General features: G+C 48.6%; 1 protein-coding gene across 2 annotated transcripts in view; it reads left to right on the plus strand.

Moving 5' to 3' along the window:
* The window catches only part of mertka (c-mer proto-oncogene tyrosine kinase a), a 148,878-nt gene that overhangs the window by 70,271 nt on the left and 58,207 nt on the right, over nucleotides 1–20,400 (plus strand). For both annotated transcript variants that reach the window (XM_078398799.1, XM_078398800.1), the window contains exons 6-8: nucleotides 2,217–2,332; nucleotides 5,541–5,712; nucleotides 18,281–18,426. In XM_078398799.1, the coding sequence (XP_078254925.1) occupies nucleotides 2,217–2,332; nucleotides 5,541–5,712; nucleotides 18,281–18,426 (434 nt within the window). The remainder of the gene's footprint in view (nucleotides 1–2,216; nucleotides 2,333–5,540; nucleotides 5,713–18,280; nucleotides 18,427–20,400) is intronic.

A 20,400-nucleotide genomic window follows, 5' to 3' on the forward strand; every position in this document is an offset into this window, starting at 1 on the left:
TACATTCGCTGTAAGGCAGCAACTCTACCGCTGCGCCACCGTGCCGCCCCATTAGTTTTTCATCTCTCTACATCACCGTCTATATCTCTCGTTTCCTTTTCCCCTGACTCTCAGTCTGAAGAAGGGTCTCGACCCGAAACGTCACCTATTCCTTCTCTCCAGAGATGCTGCCTGACCCGCTGAGTTACTGCAGCTTTTCGTGTCTCTCTCCAATTCTACTCATGCAAGTTGTCCTTGAGTGTGCCAGTAGCCCTCTCCTCCTTTCTGAGGAAGCTTTCCCCACAGAGCAAGATGGACTCCCTGAGTATTTCACACGGATGCATACCTTGAATAGGCTTTAGAGACACAGCGTGGAAACAGGCCCTTCATCCCAACGAGTCCACGTCGACCATCAATCGCCCATTCACACTATTTCTATGTTATCCCATACCCTACGCACTAGGGGCGATTTACAGAAGCCAATTAACCTGCAAATCTGCACATTCTTTGGAATGTGGGAAGAAACCAGAGCACTCGGAGAAAACGCACGCTGTCACAGGGAAAACGTACAAACTCCGTACGGACAGCACCCGTGGTCATCGATCCTGGGTTTCTGGCGCCAATGTGACCCCTCATATTCATGTGCCCACAATCAAATATTATTGGCAAATAAGGTTGCCAACTGTCCCATATTAGGTGGGACATCCCGTATTTTGGGCTAAATTGGTTTTTAGATTTAGATTTAGAAATACAGTGCGGAAACAGGCCCTTCGGCCCACTGAGTCCACGCCGCCCAGCGATCCCCGCACACTAACACTATCCAACACACACTAGGGACTTTTTTTTACATTTACCCTGCCGATTAACCTACAAACCTGCACGTCTTTGGAGTGTGGGAGGAAACCGAAGATCTCGGAGAAAACCCGCGCAGGTCACGGGGAGAACGTACAAACTCCGTACAGACAGCACCCCTAGTCAGGATCGAACCTGAGTCTCCGGGGCTGCATTCGCTGTAAGGCAGCAACTCTACCGCTGCGCCACCGTGCCGCCCGTATGGGACAGCCCTGGTCCCTTATTAGGCCGGCGGGCCACTGTAGGCCGAGACACTGTAGGCCCGGGGATCGCTGTAAGCCGGGACACTGTAGGCCCGGGGATCGCTACAGGCCGGAACACTGTAGGCCTGGGGATCACAGTAGGCCGGGACACTAGGCCCAGGGATCGCTGTAGGCTAACGGAGTGTGTTCGGGGAGCGGGGCCGAGTGTGTTCGCCTAAGGGAGGTTGCTTAGCAACCCACCTCCTGGCCTGGTTGCCGTTGGTGGAGCGGGAGCACGTGACCGCTGGCTGCATGAGGTCACATGGGGCGCGAGGGCGGTGACGTCACCTTGTCCCGTATTTGGAAGCGAGATAGTTGGCAACAATACTGGCAAATGAAATTCCCAATGCAGGTTTGCAGTGAGTGCAGATCGATTTAGAGTTTAATCGAGCATAGAATAGGCCTTTGGGACCACAATGCCTGTGCCGAACATGATGCCATGACCAACTCTCATCTACTTGCGCATAGTCTACATCCCTCTATTCCCTGCGCACCCATGTGCCTCTTAGATGTCACTGCAGTACCTGCCTCCACCACCACCCCTGGCAGCACCATCTGGGCACTCATCACCTTCTCTGTAAACAAAGAAAGTCCCCCCGCACATCTCCCTTAAACTTTGGCCCTCTTGCCTGAACGCTCTGCCCTCGAGTATTTGACTTTTCCATCCTGGGATGTGTTTGTAACCGACTTATAATAAATCAGGAAGCATACACTTTTTAGTTTAGTTTAAGAGATACGGCATGGAAACAGGCCCTTCGGCCCAACTTGCCCATGCAGGCCAGGATGCCCCATCTACATTGGTCCCATCTGCCCACGTTTGGCCCATATATCTCGCACCGACCAGCGATCCCCACGCATCTACACTACCCGACACAATGAGGATAATTTACAATCATACCAAGCCAATTAACCTACAAAGCTGCACGTCTTTGGAGTGTGGGAGGAAACCGGAGCACCCGGAGAAATCCCACGCAGGTCACGGGGAGAATGTGCAAACTCGGTACAGGCGGCACCCTTAGTCGGGATGGAACCCGGGTCTTCGGCGCTGTGAGGCAGCAACTCTACCGCCGTGCCGGTTCATAACTGGAAGGGGTTTCACATACGGCTCAGACTGACTTTGTTGTCCTTTTTGTCCTGATTCAGAGGCCCCACATCCACCGGTTGAGCTGTGGGTTCAGAACCAGACTGCTCACGTGGTTGTTGTCTCCTGGCAGCCTTCCTTCGATGGATACTCCTCTCTCAACGTCTGCCGAATCCAGGTGAGCTCCCCTTGTCCAAAAACACGGCCCTTCCTTTGCTCCATCTCATCATTAGTTGATATCCGGCCTGCAATGGTGGCATCGTCTGTAAATGTGAGTATCGGATTAGATCTGTACGTGACTGCAGGCGTGGGTGTACAAGGACTAGACAAGGAGGCTGAGAACACATCGTTGCTGAGCACCAGTGTTGAGGGTTATCACAGAGGATGATTTGTCCCCTATCCTCACTGATTAGGGTCTGTTAGTCAGGCAGTCAGGGATCCAGTTGCAGAGATGAGTGCTGACCCCAAGTCCCGCTAGTTTGGTGATAAACTTGGATGGGATAATGGTGTTAAAGGCAGGGCTGCAGACTGTGGATGGGAGGCTGATGTAGGTGTCTCTCTTATCCAGGTGTTCTGGGATCAGCGTAGGAGTGTAGAGTCAGACCAACTATTCATCCAGAAGACAGACACAAACTCAACAGGTCAGGCAGCATCTCTGGAGAGAAGGAATGGGTGACGTTTCAGGTCAAACTCCTTCTTCAGACTGAGTCAGGGGAGAGAGAGGGAAAACGAGAGATTTCAACGGTGATGTAGAACAAATTAGACCAAGTGGACCTGTTGTGCCCAAACCTCTCCTGCATTGGTGCAGTACCCTCTCCTCCCCCTTACCCCCTTACCCCCCTCCCCTCCTCCATCCCTCCCTCCCTCCCTCCCCCACCTTCTCCTCCCCTCCCTCCCCCTCCTTCACCTCCCCTCTCTCCACACCCCTCCCCCTCCCTCCCTCCCTCCCTGCCCCTTCTTCCCTCCTCCTCCCTTCCCTCCACACCCCTCCCCCCTCCCTCCACACCCCTCCCCCCTCCCTCCACACCCCTCCCCCCTCCCTCCACACCCCTCCCCCTCCCTCCACACCCCTCCCCCCTCCCTCCACACCCCTCCCCCCTCCCTCCACACCCCTCCCCCTCCCTCCCTCCCTCCCTGCCCCTTCTTCCCTCCTCCTCCCCTCCCTCCACACCCCTCCCCCCCTCCCTCCACACCCCTCCCCCCTCCCTCCACACCCCTCCCCCCTCCCTCCACACCCCTCCCCCCTCCCTCCACACCCCTCCCCCTCCCTCCCTAGGAGATAGATTTAAACTTTAAAATGTGAATAACTTTAAAAATATAACCGATTTCAACATTAAATGTGAAAAATATAACCGATTTCAATGAAAATATAACACCGATTTCAATGAAACTTCTTCCATTAGCACCAAAGGGACGACGGTGAGTAAGGTGGGCCTAAAATTGTCGCGCTATCGTGTACTGTTTTGGCTGTAGTTCAGGAACAAACAAACAAACAAACAAGAGTTTTAGTGTATAGAAGATGAATGAAAGATATGCAGAAAAAGTAACAATGATCAAGGAAAGGTGGAGCCCACAATGGTCCATTGTTGGCTGTGGGCTAGGTGATAAGCAGTTAGGCGGACAATGAAACTAAACAGGACAACAGTGAAACCAGTACCACAAGCAGGGTGGGGAAGGGATGGAGAGAGAGTGGATAAGAGGGGACTAGGAGTCAGAGAAGGAAGGCTATTTGTGAGATTGTGAAATTCTCTGCCACAGGCAGTGGAGGCCAATTCACTGGATGTTTTCAAGAGAGAGTTGGATTTAGCTCTTATGGTTAACGGAATCAAGGGATATGGGGAGAAGGCAGGCACGGGTTACTGATTGTGGATGATCAGTCATGATGACAATGAATGGCGGTGCTGGCTCGAAGGGCCAAATGGCCTCCTCCTGCACCTATTTTCTATGTTTATCAATGTTCATACCGCTGGGGTGTAAGCTGCCCAAGCAAAATATGAGGTGCTGTTCCTCCATTTTGCGCTGGGCCTCACTCTGACAGTGAAGGAGGCCCAGGACAGAAAGGTCAGTGTGGGAATGGGAGGGGGAGTTAAAGTGTTTGGCAACCGGGAGATTACTCTGCTGTGCCAGACCAACTATTCTTCCAGAAGCCGCATTCCAGGTTGCTGGAATTTGGCACGTTTCCTGTCTGAGTCCTGGAGGCTGCGGTTTGCTGGGTGTGATACGAACAGCCTTTACGCATAAGTAACTTGAGCAACGACAGATTATTGATCAGTGCAACAGGTTGAAGGCTCCAAATGTCTGTCATTTTAACAGACTGTTTATGTTGTTGTCAGATGTGTTTGATCTGATGAGGCTTTGAACAGATTTAACGGTTATGACAAAGGGTTACTCAATAACTGTGTGTAGTTATTGTTTAAAATTCCTGGCCTTTTGTAAAATGAACTGTTTGGTCGGCACAGTGGCACAGCTGGTAGAGCTGCTGCCTCACCAACTTTACAGATGCAGCCCGTCTTTAGAGAAGCAGGCCCTTCGGCCCACCGAATCTGCACCGACCAGCGATCTCCCCGTACACCAATGCTATCCGACACACTCGGGACAATTTACAATTGTACCAAAGCCAATTAACCGACTGACCTGTCTGACTTTGGGATGTGGGAGGAAACCGGAGCGCCCGGAGAAAGCCCACATAGGTCACGGGGAGAACGTACAAATTCTGCGCAGTCAGGATCGGACACAGGTCTCTAGCGCTGTGAGACGACAACTCTACCGCTGCACTTTCTTCCTTGACCGCCTGGGTTTCCTCCAGGGTGCTCCGGTTTCCCCTCGCATCCCAATAATGTGCGGGTTTGCAGGTTAATTGGGCCTCTGTAAATTGCCCCTGGTATGTCGGGAGTGGATGAGAAAGTGGGATAACATAGGACCAGTGTGAATGGCTGATCGATGGTCGGTGTTGACTCAGTGGGCCGAAGGGCCTTTTTTCCAGGCTGTCTCGCTAAAACTAAACTGTCAGTAGCACAGTGGTGCAGCGGTAGAGTTGCTGCCTTACAGCGAATGCAGCGCCGGAGACCGGGGTTCCATCCCGACTACGGGTGCTGTCTGTACGGAGTTTGTACGTTCTCCCCGTGACCTGCGTGGGTTTTCTCCGAGATCTTCGGTTTCCTCCCACACTCCAAAGACGTACAGGTTTGTAGGTTAATTGGCTTGGTAAATGTAAAAATTGTCCCTAGTGTGTGTAGGATAGTGTTAATGTGCGGGGATCGCTGGTCGGCGCGGACCCGGTGGGCCGAAGGGCCTGTTTCCGCACTGTATCTGTAAACATCTGAATGATCACGACAAGTTTATTTCTGTTTTCCTGCGCTGATGTTAACACTGCACTCCACAACCAGGTCACAGAAGGTGAAGACAGTGTGACTGTCCACCATACTGTCGTTCCACCACACCAGTTCAGGATCCTTCAGCTACAACCCCTGACCACCTACGCCCTCCGCGTTGCCTGCAAGAATGAAGTTGGATGGTCTATCTACTCCTCCACAATCCAGGCGAAGACTACAGAAGGAGGTAGGATTTTTATTTTGCCATGCATTGAACTCATAAGCAACTGAAGAAACATGACAGATCTGCCAAAGATAGACACAAAATGCTGGAGTAACTGGAGACAGGCAGCGTCTCTGGAGAGAAGGAATGGGTGACGTTTCGGGTCTGAAGAAGGGTATCGAACCGAAACGTCACCCATTCCTTCTACCTTTGGTTTAAACCATTATCTGCAGTTCCCTCTTGCACATGACTTTAAAACTGAGGTGAGAAAAAACTTTTTCACCCAGAGAGTTGTGAATTTGTGGAATTCTCTGCCACAGAGGGCAGTGGAGGCACTGGTTGAATTTAAAAGAGAGTTAGATAGAGCTCTCGGGGCTAGTGGAACAAGGGATATGGGGAGAAGGCAGGCACGGGTTATTGATTGTGGATGATCAGCCATGATCACAATGAATGGCGGTGCTGGCTCGAAGGGCCAAATGGCCTCCTACTGCACCTGTTTTCTATGTTTCTATGACTGATCTACCAGGTGGCATGAATGTTAATCCTTCATTTTGATATTTTTGGCATCTCATACAAATATATTTTTACTCTTAGTTTACAAGCATCCTCCCCTTCCGGTAAATTGGATATTAATGTTTAGTGAGACAGCATGGAAAAAGGCCACTCGGCCCACCGAGTCCATGCCGACCATCGATCACCGGTACGCTAGTTATATGTTATCCCAATTTCACATTCTACACTCAAGGGACACCAATTAACCGATAAACCTGCACGTCTTTGGAGTGTGGGAGGAAACCAGAGCACCCAGAGTAAACCCACGTGGTCACAGGGAGAACGGACAAACTCCACGCAGACACAACCCGGATCTCTGGCGCTGTTTTGCCATAACAGTTTTAATTACAAAATGGCTGGAATACAAAAAATAACTACATGTACTGTTTAGACTTTAAAGATGCAGCATGGAGACAGTCTCTTCAGCCCACCGAGTCTACGCCGACCAGTGCTCACCTCGTACACCAGCACTATCCTACACCTGAGGACCATTTACAATTTACAGAAGCCAATTAACCGACAAACCCTCATGTCTTTGGAGTGTGGGAGGAGACCGGAGCACTCGGAGAAAACCCACGCAGTCACGTGGAGAACGTACAAACTCCGTACAGACCGCACCCGTAGTCAGGATGGAACCCGGGGTCTCTCACGCTGTGAGGCAGCAACTCTACCGCTGCGCCACATTGCTGTAATTTATGGCATGAATGTTATTGTTGGATGAAACATGCACTTTCTACAAACCCCCAAGAGGGGTTTTTCTCAGGGAAGAGGGGCTGGGGAGAGGGTAGTAGGGGTGGGGGGGACATGGACCGTTGTGATTTGCTGCTGAACACCACTGGAGCAAGTATGTCTTGGACAGGTTGTGTGAGTGGGCGGATGCATGGCAGATGCAGTTTAATGTGAATAAGTGTGAGGTTATACACTTTGGTGGTAAGAATAGGAAGGCAGAGTATTATCTGAATGGTGTCAAGTTAGGAAAAGGGGACGTACGAGATCTGGGTGTCCTAGTGCATCAGTCACTGAAAGAAAGCATGCAGGTACAGCAGGCAGTGAAGAAAGCCAATGGAATGTTGGCCTTCATAACAAGAGGAGTTGAGTATAGGAGCAAAGAGGTCCTTCTGCAGTTGTATAGGGCCCTAGTGAGACCGCACCTGGAGTACTGTGCAGTTTTGGTGTCCAAATTTGAGGAAGGATATTCTTGCTATTAAGGGCGTGCAGCGTAAGTTTACTAGGTTAATTCCCGGAATGGCGGGACTGTCATATGTTGAAAGACTGGAGCGACTAGGCTTGTATACACTGGAATTTAGAAGGATGAGAGGAGATCTTATCGAAACGTATAAGATTATTAAGGGGTTGGACACGTTAGAGGCAGGAAACATGTTCCCAATGTTGGGGGAGTCCAGAACAAGGGGCCACAGTTTAAGAATAAGGGGTAGGCCATTTAGAACTGAGATGAGGAAAAACTTTTTCAGTCAGAGAGTTGTGAATCTGTGGAATTCTCTGCCTCAGAAGGCAGTGGAGGCCAATTCTCTGAATGAATTCAAGAGAGAGCTAGATAGAGCTCTTAAGGATAGCGGAGTCAGGGGGTATGGGGAGAAGGCAGGAACGGGGTACTGATTGAGAATGATCAGCCATGATCACATTGAATGGTGGTGCTGGCTCGAAGGGCCAAATGGCCTCCTCCTGCACCTATTGTCTTCAATGAAATTAGGTATGTGCAGTTTTAAATGAAACTCTCCATAACTTAGTCATACATTTTATGACCTTTGTTCTTTTATTCAATACCAAGAGAATTCGGATGTGTACGGAAAAACCAAAATAGAAAAACCAAGTATCTCTGTTCAATAAGCTTTCTATAAATAGCAGAAGATACTCATGTTAGGCCTGATGTTGTACATGTAGTCCAAGAACTACAGACTGTTGGAAATAATAGTCGTTTCTCACACGCGAATGTAGCGCAACGCGCATACGCATTTGACGTGCATACTTTTTTTTTGCTGAAAAGTTGCATTACGCGCCATATTATGAATTTGATGTAAAATTCTGAATTTTGGACATCAAAATTCTGAATTTGTAAAATCAAATGTTGGGAGGTTCCCACTCGGTAATTTAATGTCATGTGTGTGCTATATTACATACGTGCTAAGCAATAACTGGTCACTTTAATTTCATTATTATTATAAGGCATATGACACTTTCAATGTCTTGTAACTGTATCTTTGGCTGGTGGCAGTCCAATTACCCTCCGGGATAAATAAAGCTGTATCATAGAAGGATGAGAGGGGATCTTATTGAGACATATAAGATTATTAAGGGATTGGACACGCTAGAGGCAGGAAACATGTTCCCAATGTTGGGGAAGTCCAGAACCAGGGGCCACAGTTTAAGAATAAGGGGTAGGCCATTTAGAACGGAGATGAGGAGAAACTTTTTCACCCTGAGAGTTGCACGTCTGTGGAATTCTCTGCCTCAGAAAGCAATGGAGGCCAATTCACTGGATGCTTTCAAGAAAGAGCTCTAATTTCTCTCTCTTTCAAGAGAGAGCTTCATAGAGCTCTAAATGATAGCAGAGTCAGGGGATATGGGGAGAAGGCAGGAACGGGGTACTGATTGTGGATGATCAGCCATGATCACAGTGAATGGCGGTGTTGGTTTGAAGGGCCGAATGGCCTCCTCCTGTACCTATTGTCTATTGTCTATATTGTATCAGCAAGACTGGCGTTTTCAATCGCCATCCCTGAACTCTACCATTTAGAGGGACACGGCTTGTGGGAACAACATGTTAGAAATCTTACGCACTGGACAGCAATTGGCCTCTGATGAATAATCTAGCAGTTGGATGCATATCAAATCAAACCCACCTCGATAAATATTCCAGTCAAAAAGAGGGGAGTGTCGGGGAAAGTTCCTGGAAATACACAGCAGCTCGCTTTGATTGTGAAAGGAGAACAGGCATAGTTTTATAAGATGCATTTCCAACATTTTCTGTTATACTTAGTTTAGAGATACAGTGCGGAAAGAAGCCCTTTGGCTCACCGAGTCAGCACTGACCAGCGAACCACGTACACCAGGACTATCCTACACACTAGGGACAATTTACAATTTTCACCAAAGCCAATTAACCTACAAACCTGCACGCCATTGGAGTGTGGGAGGAAACCGGAGCACCCGGAGAAAACCCACGGGGAGAACGTACAAGCTCCGTACAGACAGCACTCGTAGTCAGGATGGAACCCGGGTCTCTGGTGCTGTGAGGCAACAACTCTACCGCTGTGCCACCTCTTTTAATTTTATATTTCCATACAAATCACACCGTTCTGAATTTGGAATTTGCTGGTTTCTTGCGATGTTACGAATTTAAAAACTGAGAGCTTTCGATGTCGTACACACATGCCTGGAATGATTCAGAAAGTAAAAAACAATCTTCTACGGAAACAGCCAAAGACTTCAAAGCTCGTCTCAGTGGCGCAGCGGTAGAGTTGCTGCCTCACAGCGCCGGAGACCCAGGTTCCATCCTGACTACGGGTGCTGTCTGTACGGACTTTGTACATTCTCCCTGTAACCATGTGGGTTTTCTCCGGGTGCTCCGGTTTCTTCCCACACTCCAAAGATGTACAGTTTTGTAGGTTAATTGGCTTGGTATAATTGTAAATTGTCCCTTGTGTGTGTAGGATAGTGTTAGTGTGTGGGGATCACTGGTCGGCGCGGATACGGTGGACAGAAGGTCCTGTTTCTGCGCTGTATCTCTAAACTAAACAAAAATCTAAAACCTATGCCGCTCAAATTTCAATTAAAGACAGAAAATGCAGGAAACACTGCAGTCCCGGCTGCATCTATGATATTGTCTGCTCTCCCTTTAGATGCAAATAGAAGTGCTTCACATTTCCAGTAACTTTTTTTGTCCATCGTTATCCAAGTGCCCTTCCAGGAATGCTGACTGAAGTCCCTTTGATTTTATCCAGCTGCTAAATTATTTGTCAGAAACCGGTTGCCTTCCAGAGAGCGTAGGGTTTTTAATATTCCAGTGGTGTGGAGACTTGAGTGCTGGCTGCAGCTGTTCAACCCGGGACACCATTGAAACTGTCCAAGCAGTGAAAGGCCTGGGTAGAGTGGATGTGGAGAGAATGTCGGGTTGCCAACTGTCCCACATTAGCCGGGACATCCTGTATATTGGTTTGTCCCATACCGGACTGCCCTTGTCCCATATTAGGCCCGGGGAATGCTGTAGGCCCGGACACTGTAGGCCCGGACACTGTAGGCCCGGCCACTGTAGGCCCGGCCACTGTAGGCCCGGCCACTGTAGGCCCGGACACTGTAGGCCCGGACACTGTAGGCCCGGACACTGTAGGCCCGGACACTGTAAGCCCGGACACTGTAGGCCCGGACACTGTAGGCCCGGACACTGTAGGCCCGGCCACTGTAGGCCCGGCCACTGTAGGCCCGGCCAGTGTAGGCACGGGCGCCGCCTAACGGAGGTTGCATAGCAACCCGCCTCCCGGCCCGGGCGGCCACCATTGCTGGAGCAGGAGCATGTGGCCGCTGGCTGGGTGAGGTCACGTGAGGCGCTGGGTGGTGATGTCACCTTTTATTCCTTATTTGTGAGTGAGAAAGTTGGCACCCCTAAGGTGATGTTTCAACAAGTGGGAGTCTAGGACCAGAGGTCATAGCCTCAGTATCAAAGTATATAACTTCAGAAAAGAGATGAGGAGGAATTTCTTTAGTCAAAGGGTGGTGAATCTGTGAAATTCATTGCCTCAGAAGGCTGTCCAAGAATAACGTGCCGGAAACAGAAGGTTGTGGAGCCTGTCAATTGATATTTTTAAGGCAGAGATAGATAGATTCTTGATTAGTACGGGTGTTAGGGGTTATGGGAAGAAAGCCGGAGAATGGGGTTAGGAGGGAGAGGTTGATCAGCCATGATTGAATGGCGGAGTAGACTAGATAGGCCGAATGGCCGAATTCCTCTCCTATCACTTATGAACATGATGGCAATGATCTTAAACAAAGCAATACGCTCATTTAATATCAAGACAGCAAGTGCTGGCAGATCTCAGTGTGTCTGTCAGCATCCCGAGGGAATGGTCAGACAACGTTGTGGGTCAGGAACCTTATTCAGACTGATTGGGAAAGAGGGAGGAAGCTGGAAAACAGAGGTGGGATGGGTACAATACCCTCACAGCTCAAGAGACCTGGGATGATCCTGAGCTCGGGTGCTGTCTGTGTGTGGAGTTTGCATGTTCTCCCGGTGGCTGCATGCGTTTCCTCTTGGTGCTCCGCTTTCTTCCCACATCCCAATGACGTGCGGGTTTGTAGGTTAATTCGGCCTCTGTAAATTGCCCCTCGTGTGTAGGGAGTGGATGGGAAAGTGAGATAATATAGAAGCAGTGGGAACCAGTGATTTTTTAGATTTAGAGATACAGCACAGAAACAGGCCCTTCGGCCCACCGGGTCCGCGCCGCCCAGCGATCCCCGCACATTAACACTATCCTACACCCACTAGGGACAATTTTTTTTTACATTTGCCCAGCCAATTAACCTACATACCTGCACGTCTTTGGAGTGTGGGAGGAAACCGAAGATCTCGGAGAAAACCCACGCAGGTCACGGGGAGAACGTACAAACTCCATACAGACGGCGCCCTTAGTCAGGATGGAACCTGAGTCTCCGGCGCTGCATTCGCTGTAAGGCAGCAACTCTACCGCTGCGCCACCGTGCCGCCCGTAAAGGGCGAGGGTGCATGGATTCAGTGGGCTGGAGGGCCTATCTCTAAAATTTAAATGAGCTTTAAAGCATTTTGAGAGGATTTTGCTATCATGAAAACTGAAGTATAAAATTCTAGTCTTACAGTACCCTCCATAATATTTGGGACAAAGACCCATGGTTTATTTGCCTCTGCAGTCCACAATTTGAGATTTGTAATATAAAAAATCATGTGGTTAAAGTGCACATTGTCAGATTTTAATAAAGGGTATTTTTGTACAGAGAAGACACCCAGCAACTGGTGATGTCCATGAATCGCAGACTTCAAGCAGTCATTGCATGCAAAGGATATGCAACAAAATACTAAACATAACTACTTTCATTTACATGGCATTGCTGTGTCCCAAACATTATGGTGCCTTGAAATGGGGGGACTATGTATAAACACTGCTGTAATTTCCTATTTTACTTTTTTAAAGTTGGTGATACTGCCCTTGGTGTAAGTGTGTCACGGTGGTGAAGCATCTGGATGAAATTAGTTAATATACAATTTGAGAATCTTCATGGAAACACACTACTGACACTAGCAGAGCCAGCACTAATTGCCTTTTTTTGTTTTGACCTGACCTCAGTAAATTGTTGTTGAACAATACACAAGTTGTTGAAATTTGTTGGAATATTCAAACTGAAAAACTATTCTAAGTTCAGTTCAGTTTAGTTTATTGTCACAGTGAAAAGCTTTTGTTGCATAGAAACATAGAAAATAGGTGCAGGAGTAGGCCATTCGGCCCTTCGAGCCTGCACCGCCATTCAATATGATCATGGCTGATCATCCAGCTCAGTAACCTGTACCTACCTTCTCTCCATACCCCCTGATCCCTTTAGCCACAAGGGCCACATCTAACTCCCTCTTAAATATAGCCAATGAACTGGCCTCAACTACCTTCTGTGGCAGAGAATTCCACAGATTCACCACTCTGTGTGAAAAAAAACGTTCTCATCTCGGTACTAAAAGACTTCCCCCTTATCCTTAAACTGTGACCCCTTGTTCTGGACTTCCCCAACATCAGGAACAATCTTCCTGCATCTAGCCTGTCCAACCCCTTAAGAATTTTGTAAGTTTCTATAAGTTCCCCCCTCAATCTTCTAAATTCCAGCGAGTACAAGCCGAGTCTATCCAGTCTTTCTTCATATGAAAGTCCTGCCATCCCAGGAATCAATCTGGTGAACCTTCTCTGTACTCCCTCTATGGCAAGAATGTCTTTCCTCAGATTAGGAGACCAAAACTGTATGCAATACTCCAGGTGTGGTCTCACCAATGCCCTGTACAACTGCAGCAGAACCTCCCTGCTCCTATACTCAAATCCCCTCGCTATGAATGCCAACATACCATTCGCTTTCTTCACTGCCTGCTGCACCTGCATGCCTACTTTCAATGACTGGTGTACCACGACACCCAGGTCTCGTTACATCTCCCCTTTTCCTAATCGGCCACCATTCAGTTAATCTGCGCGCTATCCAGTCAGCAGAAAGACAATACATGATCACAATCGATCCATTTACAGTGTGCAGATACATGATAAGGGGATAACGTTCAGTGCAAGGTAAAGCCAGCAAAGTCCGATCAAGGATAGTCCGAAGGTCACCAAAGAGGTAGTTAGTAGTTCAGCACTGCTCTCTGGTTGTGGTGGGATGGTTCAGTTGCCTGATAACAGCTGGGAAGAAACTGTCTCTGAATCTAGAGGTGTGCGTTTTCTATACCTTTCATAGACACAAAAAGCTGGAGTAACTCAGTGTGACAGGCAGCATCTGTAGAGAGAAGGATTGGGTGACGTTTCGGGTCGAGACCCTTCTTCAGATACCTTCTATACCTTTTGCCTGATGGGAGGAGAGGTAGTGGTCAGTGTGCGACTCGTCCTTAATTATGCTGCTGGCCTTGCCGAGGCAGCGTGAGTGAGGTAGAGGTTCATTTTCGGGAAAAGCTGAAATTTTGAAAGTGAGTCTCACTTTCTGTTTGCACTTTATATCTCCGCAACTGAAAGTGAAGAATATTGTTTTGCAATCCTTTGCGATCGCATATTTTTTTGCTAATTCACAATTTTCCTCTGACTTCAGAGAAGTTCGTTTTCACTTTTAGGACGATGAATGAGATCTATTTTAATGCTGAAATGAAATCTCTTCCATTTATCTCAACAATTTTCTCTTCTGAAGAAGGGTCCCGACCCGAAACGTCACCTATTCCTTCTCTCCCAAGATGCTGCCTGACCCGCTGAGTTACTCCAGCTTTTTGTGTCTATCTTCCGATTAAACCAGCATCTGCAGTTCCTTCGTAAACAATTTTCTCTCCTGCCTTTGTTAACTGTAGAATTAGCTTCACCTCTGTCTGTTATAAATATATCAGGCCATTTTCTGACCTCAAGTGCCTTTAGTTTAGCTGGTCGGCGTGGACTCGCTGGGCTGAAGGGTCTGTTTCCACACTGTATCTCCAAAACCGAAACTAAACTAAAATAACTGTTCTGACACTGGGGAACTCCACTGAACTCTAAACTGCAAAAAACAAGCTTTCGCTATTACTAGAATGGAGAAACAATGAACTGCAGACGCTGGTTTATAAAAGAAGGACACAGAGTGCTGGAGTAACTCAGCAGGTCAGGCAGCATCTCTGGAGAACATGGATAGGTGACGTTTTGGTTTGGGACTATTTTTAACGGTGTCCTTTCACTATGAATATTTCCTATTATTTCATTGGTTTCGGTCTTTCTCACGCCATTATATGGCACTAAATCAAATGCCTTTTGGGCAACCATGTGCACCGATCAGCCAAAACATTATGACCTGATGAGCCAAAACATTATGCCCACCTGCCTAATATGCTGTTGGTCCTCCGTGTGCAGCCCCATACGCAGCAGGGTGCGATGCACTGTGTATTGTGACACATTCCTCCCGTGACCACCATTAACATTTTCTGTGACTTGTGCCACAGTCGACCTTCTGTCGGTTCGAACCAGACGGGATAGCCTTCGTTGTCCTCGCGCATCGATGAGCCTTGGGCGCCCAACACCCTGTCTGTCGCCGGTTTGTGGTTTGTCCCTCCTCGGACCACTGTCGGTAGGTACTCACCACTGCTGACCGGGAGCACCCCACAAGCCTTGCCGTTTCACAGATGCTCTGACCCAGTCGTCTGGCCATAACCATTTGGCCCTTGTCAAAGTCGCTCAGGTCTTTACTCCTGCCCATTTCTCCTGCATCCAACACATCAACTTCATTTTGTGAATAAACTTCAAGAACTGACTGTTCATTTGCTGCCTAATATATCCCACCCCTTGACAGGTGCCATTGGAACAAGATAATCAACGTTATTCACTTCTCCTGTCAATGGTCATAATGTTTTGGCTGATTGGTGCATAACACATCTGCAATCCTCTCCCTTCATCAACAATTCCTTGTGTTACACACATTTTCTCGATAAGAAATCCGTTCTGTCTTTCTGTGATGAATCCATGCAGGTCCAAATGGCTGCTAATCCTGTCACTGAGTATTGTTTGCAGAACGTTACCGACCATTTTGTTTGCCTCGAAGGAAGCTGTAAGAGTTGTTGCCTCACAGCGCCAGAGACCCGGGTTCAACCCTGACCTCGGGCGCTGTCTGTGTGGAGTTTGCACCTTCTCCCTGTTATCACGCGGGTAACATTGTAAGTTGTCTAGAGTGTAGGATAGTGCTGGTGTACGAGATCCTCTGTCCTCCAACTAAACCATACATTCCAGCAGTCCACAACAGTTGTTTCTAATGCTGGGTTGACGTAGGATCCATGAAAGGTAATTTAGCCCAGCAAACATGTACTCAGAGTGATACAGTGTGGAAACAGACCCTTCAGCCCAGCTCGCCCACACCGGCCAACAATGTCCCAGCTACACTAGTCCTACTTGCCTGCGTTTGGTCCATATCCCTCCAAACCTGTCCTATCCATTATCCCCAGGTAGACACAAAATGCTGGAGTAACTCAGTGGGTCAGGCAGCATCTCAGGAGAGAAGGAATGGGTGACGTTTCGGGTCGAGAACCTTCTTCAGATTGGAGAAGTTTTGGGTCTGAAGAAGGGTCTTGACCTGAAACATCACCCATTCCTTCTCTCCCGAGATGCTGCCTGACCCACTGAGTTACTCCAGCATTTTATGTCTACTTTCGATTTAAACCAGCGTCTGCAGTTTTTTTTCCTAGCCATGTATGTACCTGTCTAACTGTTTCTTAAACGTTGTGGTAGTACCTGGCTCAACTAACTGACCAACAGGCCACAATCAGTGAGGGTAGGTGCCAAATCATCCTCTATGATAATCCTCAACACTGGTGCTCCACAGGGATGTGTTCTCAGCCCCTGTCTTAACTCTTTATACACCCACGACTGTGTAGCCATGTACAAATCCAAACCAATTTTAACATTTGTGGACCACACCACCATTGTGGACCGGATGTCAAATAATTTAGTTTAGTTTAGAGATACTGCGCAGAAACAGGCCCTTCGGCCCACCGAGTCTATGCCGACCAACAATCCCCCCACATTAACACTATCCTACACACACTAGGGACAATTTACACTTACACCAAGTCAATTAACCTACAAACCTGCACGTATTTGGAGTGTGGGGGGAAACCGAAGATCTCGGAGAAAACCCACGCAGGTCATGGGGAGAACGTACAAACTCCGTACAGACGACGCCCATAGTCGGGATGGAACCCGGGTCTTCAATCAGCAAGCGCTGTGATGCAGCAACTCTACCGCTGCGCCACCATGGCCGCCATGTGACGAGACGGAGTACAGGAAAGAGAATAAGTGCCTCGTAACCTGGTGTCAAAACAATAACCTTCCTCTCAATGACAGCAAGACAAAAGTGAAAAGCTTTTGTTGCTTGCTAACTAGTCAACGGAAAGACAATACATGCTTACAATTGGGAAGTCCACAGTGTACAGATACTGGATGAAGGGAATAACATTTAGTGCAAGATAAAGTCCAACAAAGTCCGATCAAGAATAGTCCGAGGGTCTCCAATGAGGTAGATAGTAGTTCAGCACTGCTCTCTGGTTGTGGTAGGATGATTCAGTTGCCTGATAACAGCTGGGATGAAACTGCCCCTGAATCTGGAGGTGTGTGTTTTCACACTTCTGTACCACTTGCCTGATGGGAGAGGGGAGAAGAGGGAGTGACCGGGGTGAGACTGGTCCTTGATGATGCTGCTGGCCTTGCCGAGGCAGCGTGAGGTGTAGATGGAGTCAATGGATGAGAGAATGGAATCAATGGAAGCATGGAGTTGCTTGTGCCTACAGAGAGACTGGTGGGTGCCTGGAACCCACTGCCGGGGGTGGTGGTGGTGGAGGCAGATGCAGTTGTGGTGTTGAAGAGGCTTTTGCCTGGATACATGGATATGGAGGGATATGGATCATTCATTCTGAAGAAGGGTCTCGACCTGAAACGCCACCCATTCCTCCTCTCCTGAGATGCTGCCTGTCCCGCTGAGTTACTCCAGCATTTTGTGTCTTCATTGGTACAGAGATTAGTTTCACTTGGCATCAGGTTTGAAATGGACATTGTGGGCTGAAGGATCTGTTCCTACAGTGCCCTCCATGATGTTTGGGACAAAGACCCATCATTTATTTATTTGCCTTTGTACTCCACCATTTGAGATTTGTAATAGAAAAAAAACACATGCGGTTAAAGTGCACATTGTCAGATTTTAATAAAGGCCATTTTTATACATTTTGGTTTCACCATGTAGAAATTACAGCTGTGTTTATACACAGTCCTCCCATTTCAGGGCACCATAATGTTTGGGACATAGCAATGTCATGTAACTGAAAGTAGTCATTTTGTTGCATATCCTTTGCATGCAATGACTGCTTGAAGTCTGCTATTATTATTATACAATAGGTGCAGGAGGAGACCATTCGGCCCTTCGAGCCAGCACTGCCATTCAATGTGATCATGGCTGATCATCCACAATCAGTACCCCGTTCCTGCCTTCTCCCCATACCCCCTGACTCCACTATCCTTAAGAGCTCTATCTAGCTCTCTCTTGAATGCATTCAGAGAATTAGCCTCCACTGCCCTCTGAGGCAGAGAGTTCCACAGATTTACAACTCTCTGACTGAAAAAGTTTTTCCTCATCTCAGTTCTAAATGGCCTACTCCTTATTCTAAAACTGTGGCCCCTGGTTCTGGACTCCCCCAACATTGGGAACATGTTTCCTGCCTCTAACGTGTCCAACCCCTTAATAATCTTATATATTCTATGTAGCGTAAACGCTGACATTTGAAGAGGTGGATTACTGACGCGACACTTTATTTTTGCAGTGCCCACAGCCCCTCCTGGTAATGTGAGCGTGTGCGAGAACAGCACCTCATTAACTGTGGAATGGGTGGCACCTCCGGATGAGGAAGTGCATGGTGTCCTGCTGGGTTACGTGCTGACCTACGACTGGGACGGCAGCCAATCCCCGGTAAGTACACGTCAAGCGATTTCAAGTCAAGAAAAAACATGCACGTGTTGTGCCAGCTTGTATTATAAATAATGTTGCCAACTGTCCCGTATTAGCCGGGACATCCCAGAATTTTGGGCTAAAACCGCCCTTGTCCCGTATTAGGCCCGGGGGGCACTGTAGGCCCGGACACTGTAGATGGAACCCGGGTCTCTGGGCACTGCAAGTACTGAAAGGCAGCAACTCTACCGCTGCGCCCAAGCTAATTTCAGTCAGGGCTTTTGCTGAAACTAGATGCAGGAGATAGTTGTCTTATCAGCATTGCAACAATATACAGTATTTTGTTGGTTTTTCAGATTCGGGCTTCAAAACAACCTCTTCAATCCTGACTACGGGCGCTGTCTGTACGGAGTTTGTACGTTCTCCCCCTGACCTGCGTGGGTTTTCTCCGAGATCTTTGGTTTCCAAAGACGTACAGCTTTGTAGGTTAATTGGCTTGGAGTAAATTGTCCCCAGTGTGTGTTGGATGGTGTTAATGTGTGTTGGATGGTGTTAATGTGTGGGGATGGCGTTAATGTGTGTTGGATGGCGTTAATGTCAGCGTGGACTCGGTGGGGGGAAGGGCCTGTTTCCGCGCTGTATCTCTAAACTCAGGGCCTGATACTCTGCATCCCAGGGTTCTCAAGGAGGTGGCTCTAGAAAACGTGGACGCATTGGTGATCATTTTCCAATGTTCTACAGATTCTGGATCAGTTACTGTGGATTGGAGGGTGGCTAATGTTATCCCACTTTTTAAGAAAGGAGGGAGAGAGAAAGCAGGGAATTATAGTGGCGGCGCCTATCGGCAGCGGCTCGCTAGCAGTCTGTTCGTCTTTTTTCCTTTTTTTTTGTTGTGTGTCGGTGTTGGGATGGTTTTTGTATTTTTTTTTTGGTTGTGTATGTGTGGGAGGGGGTGGTGGTGTGGGTGGGTGTGTGGGAGGGGGTGGTGGTGTGGGTGGGTGGGTGGTGGGGGGTGGGGGAAACTTTTCTCTTCCTCACGGCGCGGGGTGCGGCTCGGCTGCGGGGCCTAACATCGCCCGGTGCTGCTCGGCCGCTGGACTTTACATCGCCCGGTGCGGCTTGGCCGCTGGACTTAACAGTGCCCGGTGTGGCTCGGCCGCGGGACTTTACATCGCCCGGTGCGGCTCGGCCGCGGGATTTTTCATCGCTGGTGCGGCTCGGCCGCGGGACTTTACATCGCCCGGTGCAGCTCGGCCGCGGGACTTTTCATCGCTGGTGCGGCTTGGCCGCGGGACTTAACATCGCCCGGTGCGGCTCGGCCGCGGGACTTAGCTGCGCAAGGCTCGGTCGCGGGCCTTCCATCGCCCGGCTCGGCCGCGTGACGTTTCAGCGCCCGGTGCGACTCGGCCGCGGGAACTTCCATCCCCTTGCGGGGACTGTGCGGGTCGGTCGGGGACGAGCTGTCTGTCCGTGGGCGTGGGGAAGAGAGTGGAAGTTTTGTTGCCTCCATCAGTGAGGGGGTGTTTGGAGTCACTGTGATGGACGTTTGTGTTGGGGTCATGTGTCTTGTGTTCTTTTTTTCTATGACTGCTATGTAGTTTCGTTCGGTACTTTGGTACCGAATGACAAATAAAGCTCTGTTATACTGTTATAGACCAGTTAGCCTAGCATCAGTGGTGGGGAAGATGCTGGAGTCAATTATTAAAGATGTCATAGAGGAACATTTGGATAGCAGGAATCCATCCAGATCAGCATGGATTTATGAAAGGGAAATCCTGCTTGACTAATCTTCTGGAATTTTTTGAGGATGTGACAAGTAAAATGGATGAAGGGGAGCCAGTGGATGTAGTGTATCTAGACTTTCAGAAAGCCTTTGATAAGGTCCCACACAGGAGATTGGTGAGCAAAATTAGAACACATGGTATTGGGGGTAGGGTGTTGATATGGATAGAGAACTGGTTGGCAGACAGGAAGCAAAGAGTAGGAGTAAACGAG

Source organism: Rhinoraja longicauda, chromosome 5 (genome assembly GCF_053455715.1).
Source record: "Rhinoraja longicauda isolate Sanriku21f chromosome 5, sRhiLon1.1, whole genome shotgun sequence".
Taxonomy (NCBI): Eukaryota; Metazoa; Chordata; class Chondrichthyes; order Rajiformes; family Arhynchobatidae; genus Rhinoraja; species Rhinoraja longicauda.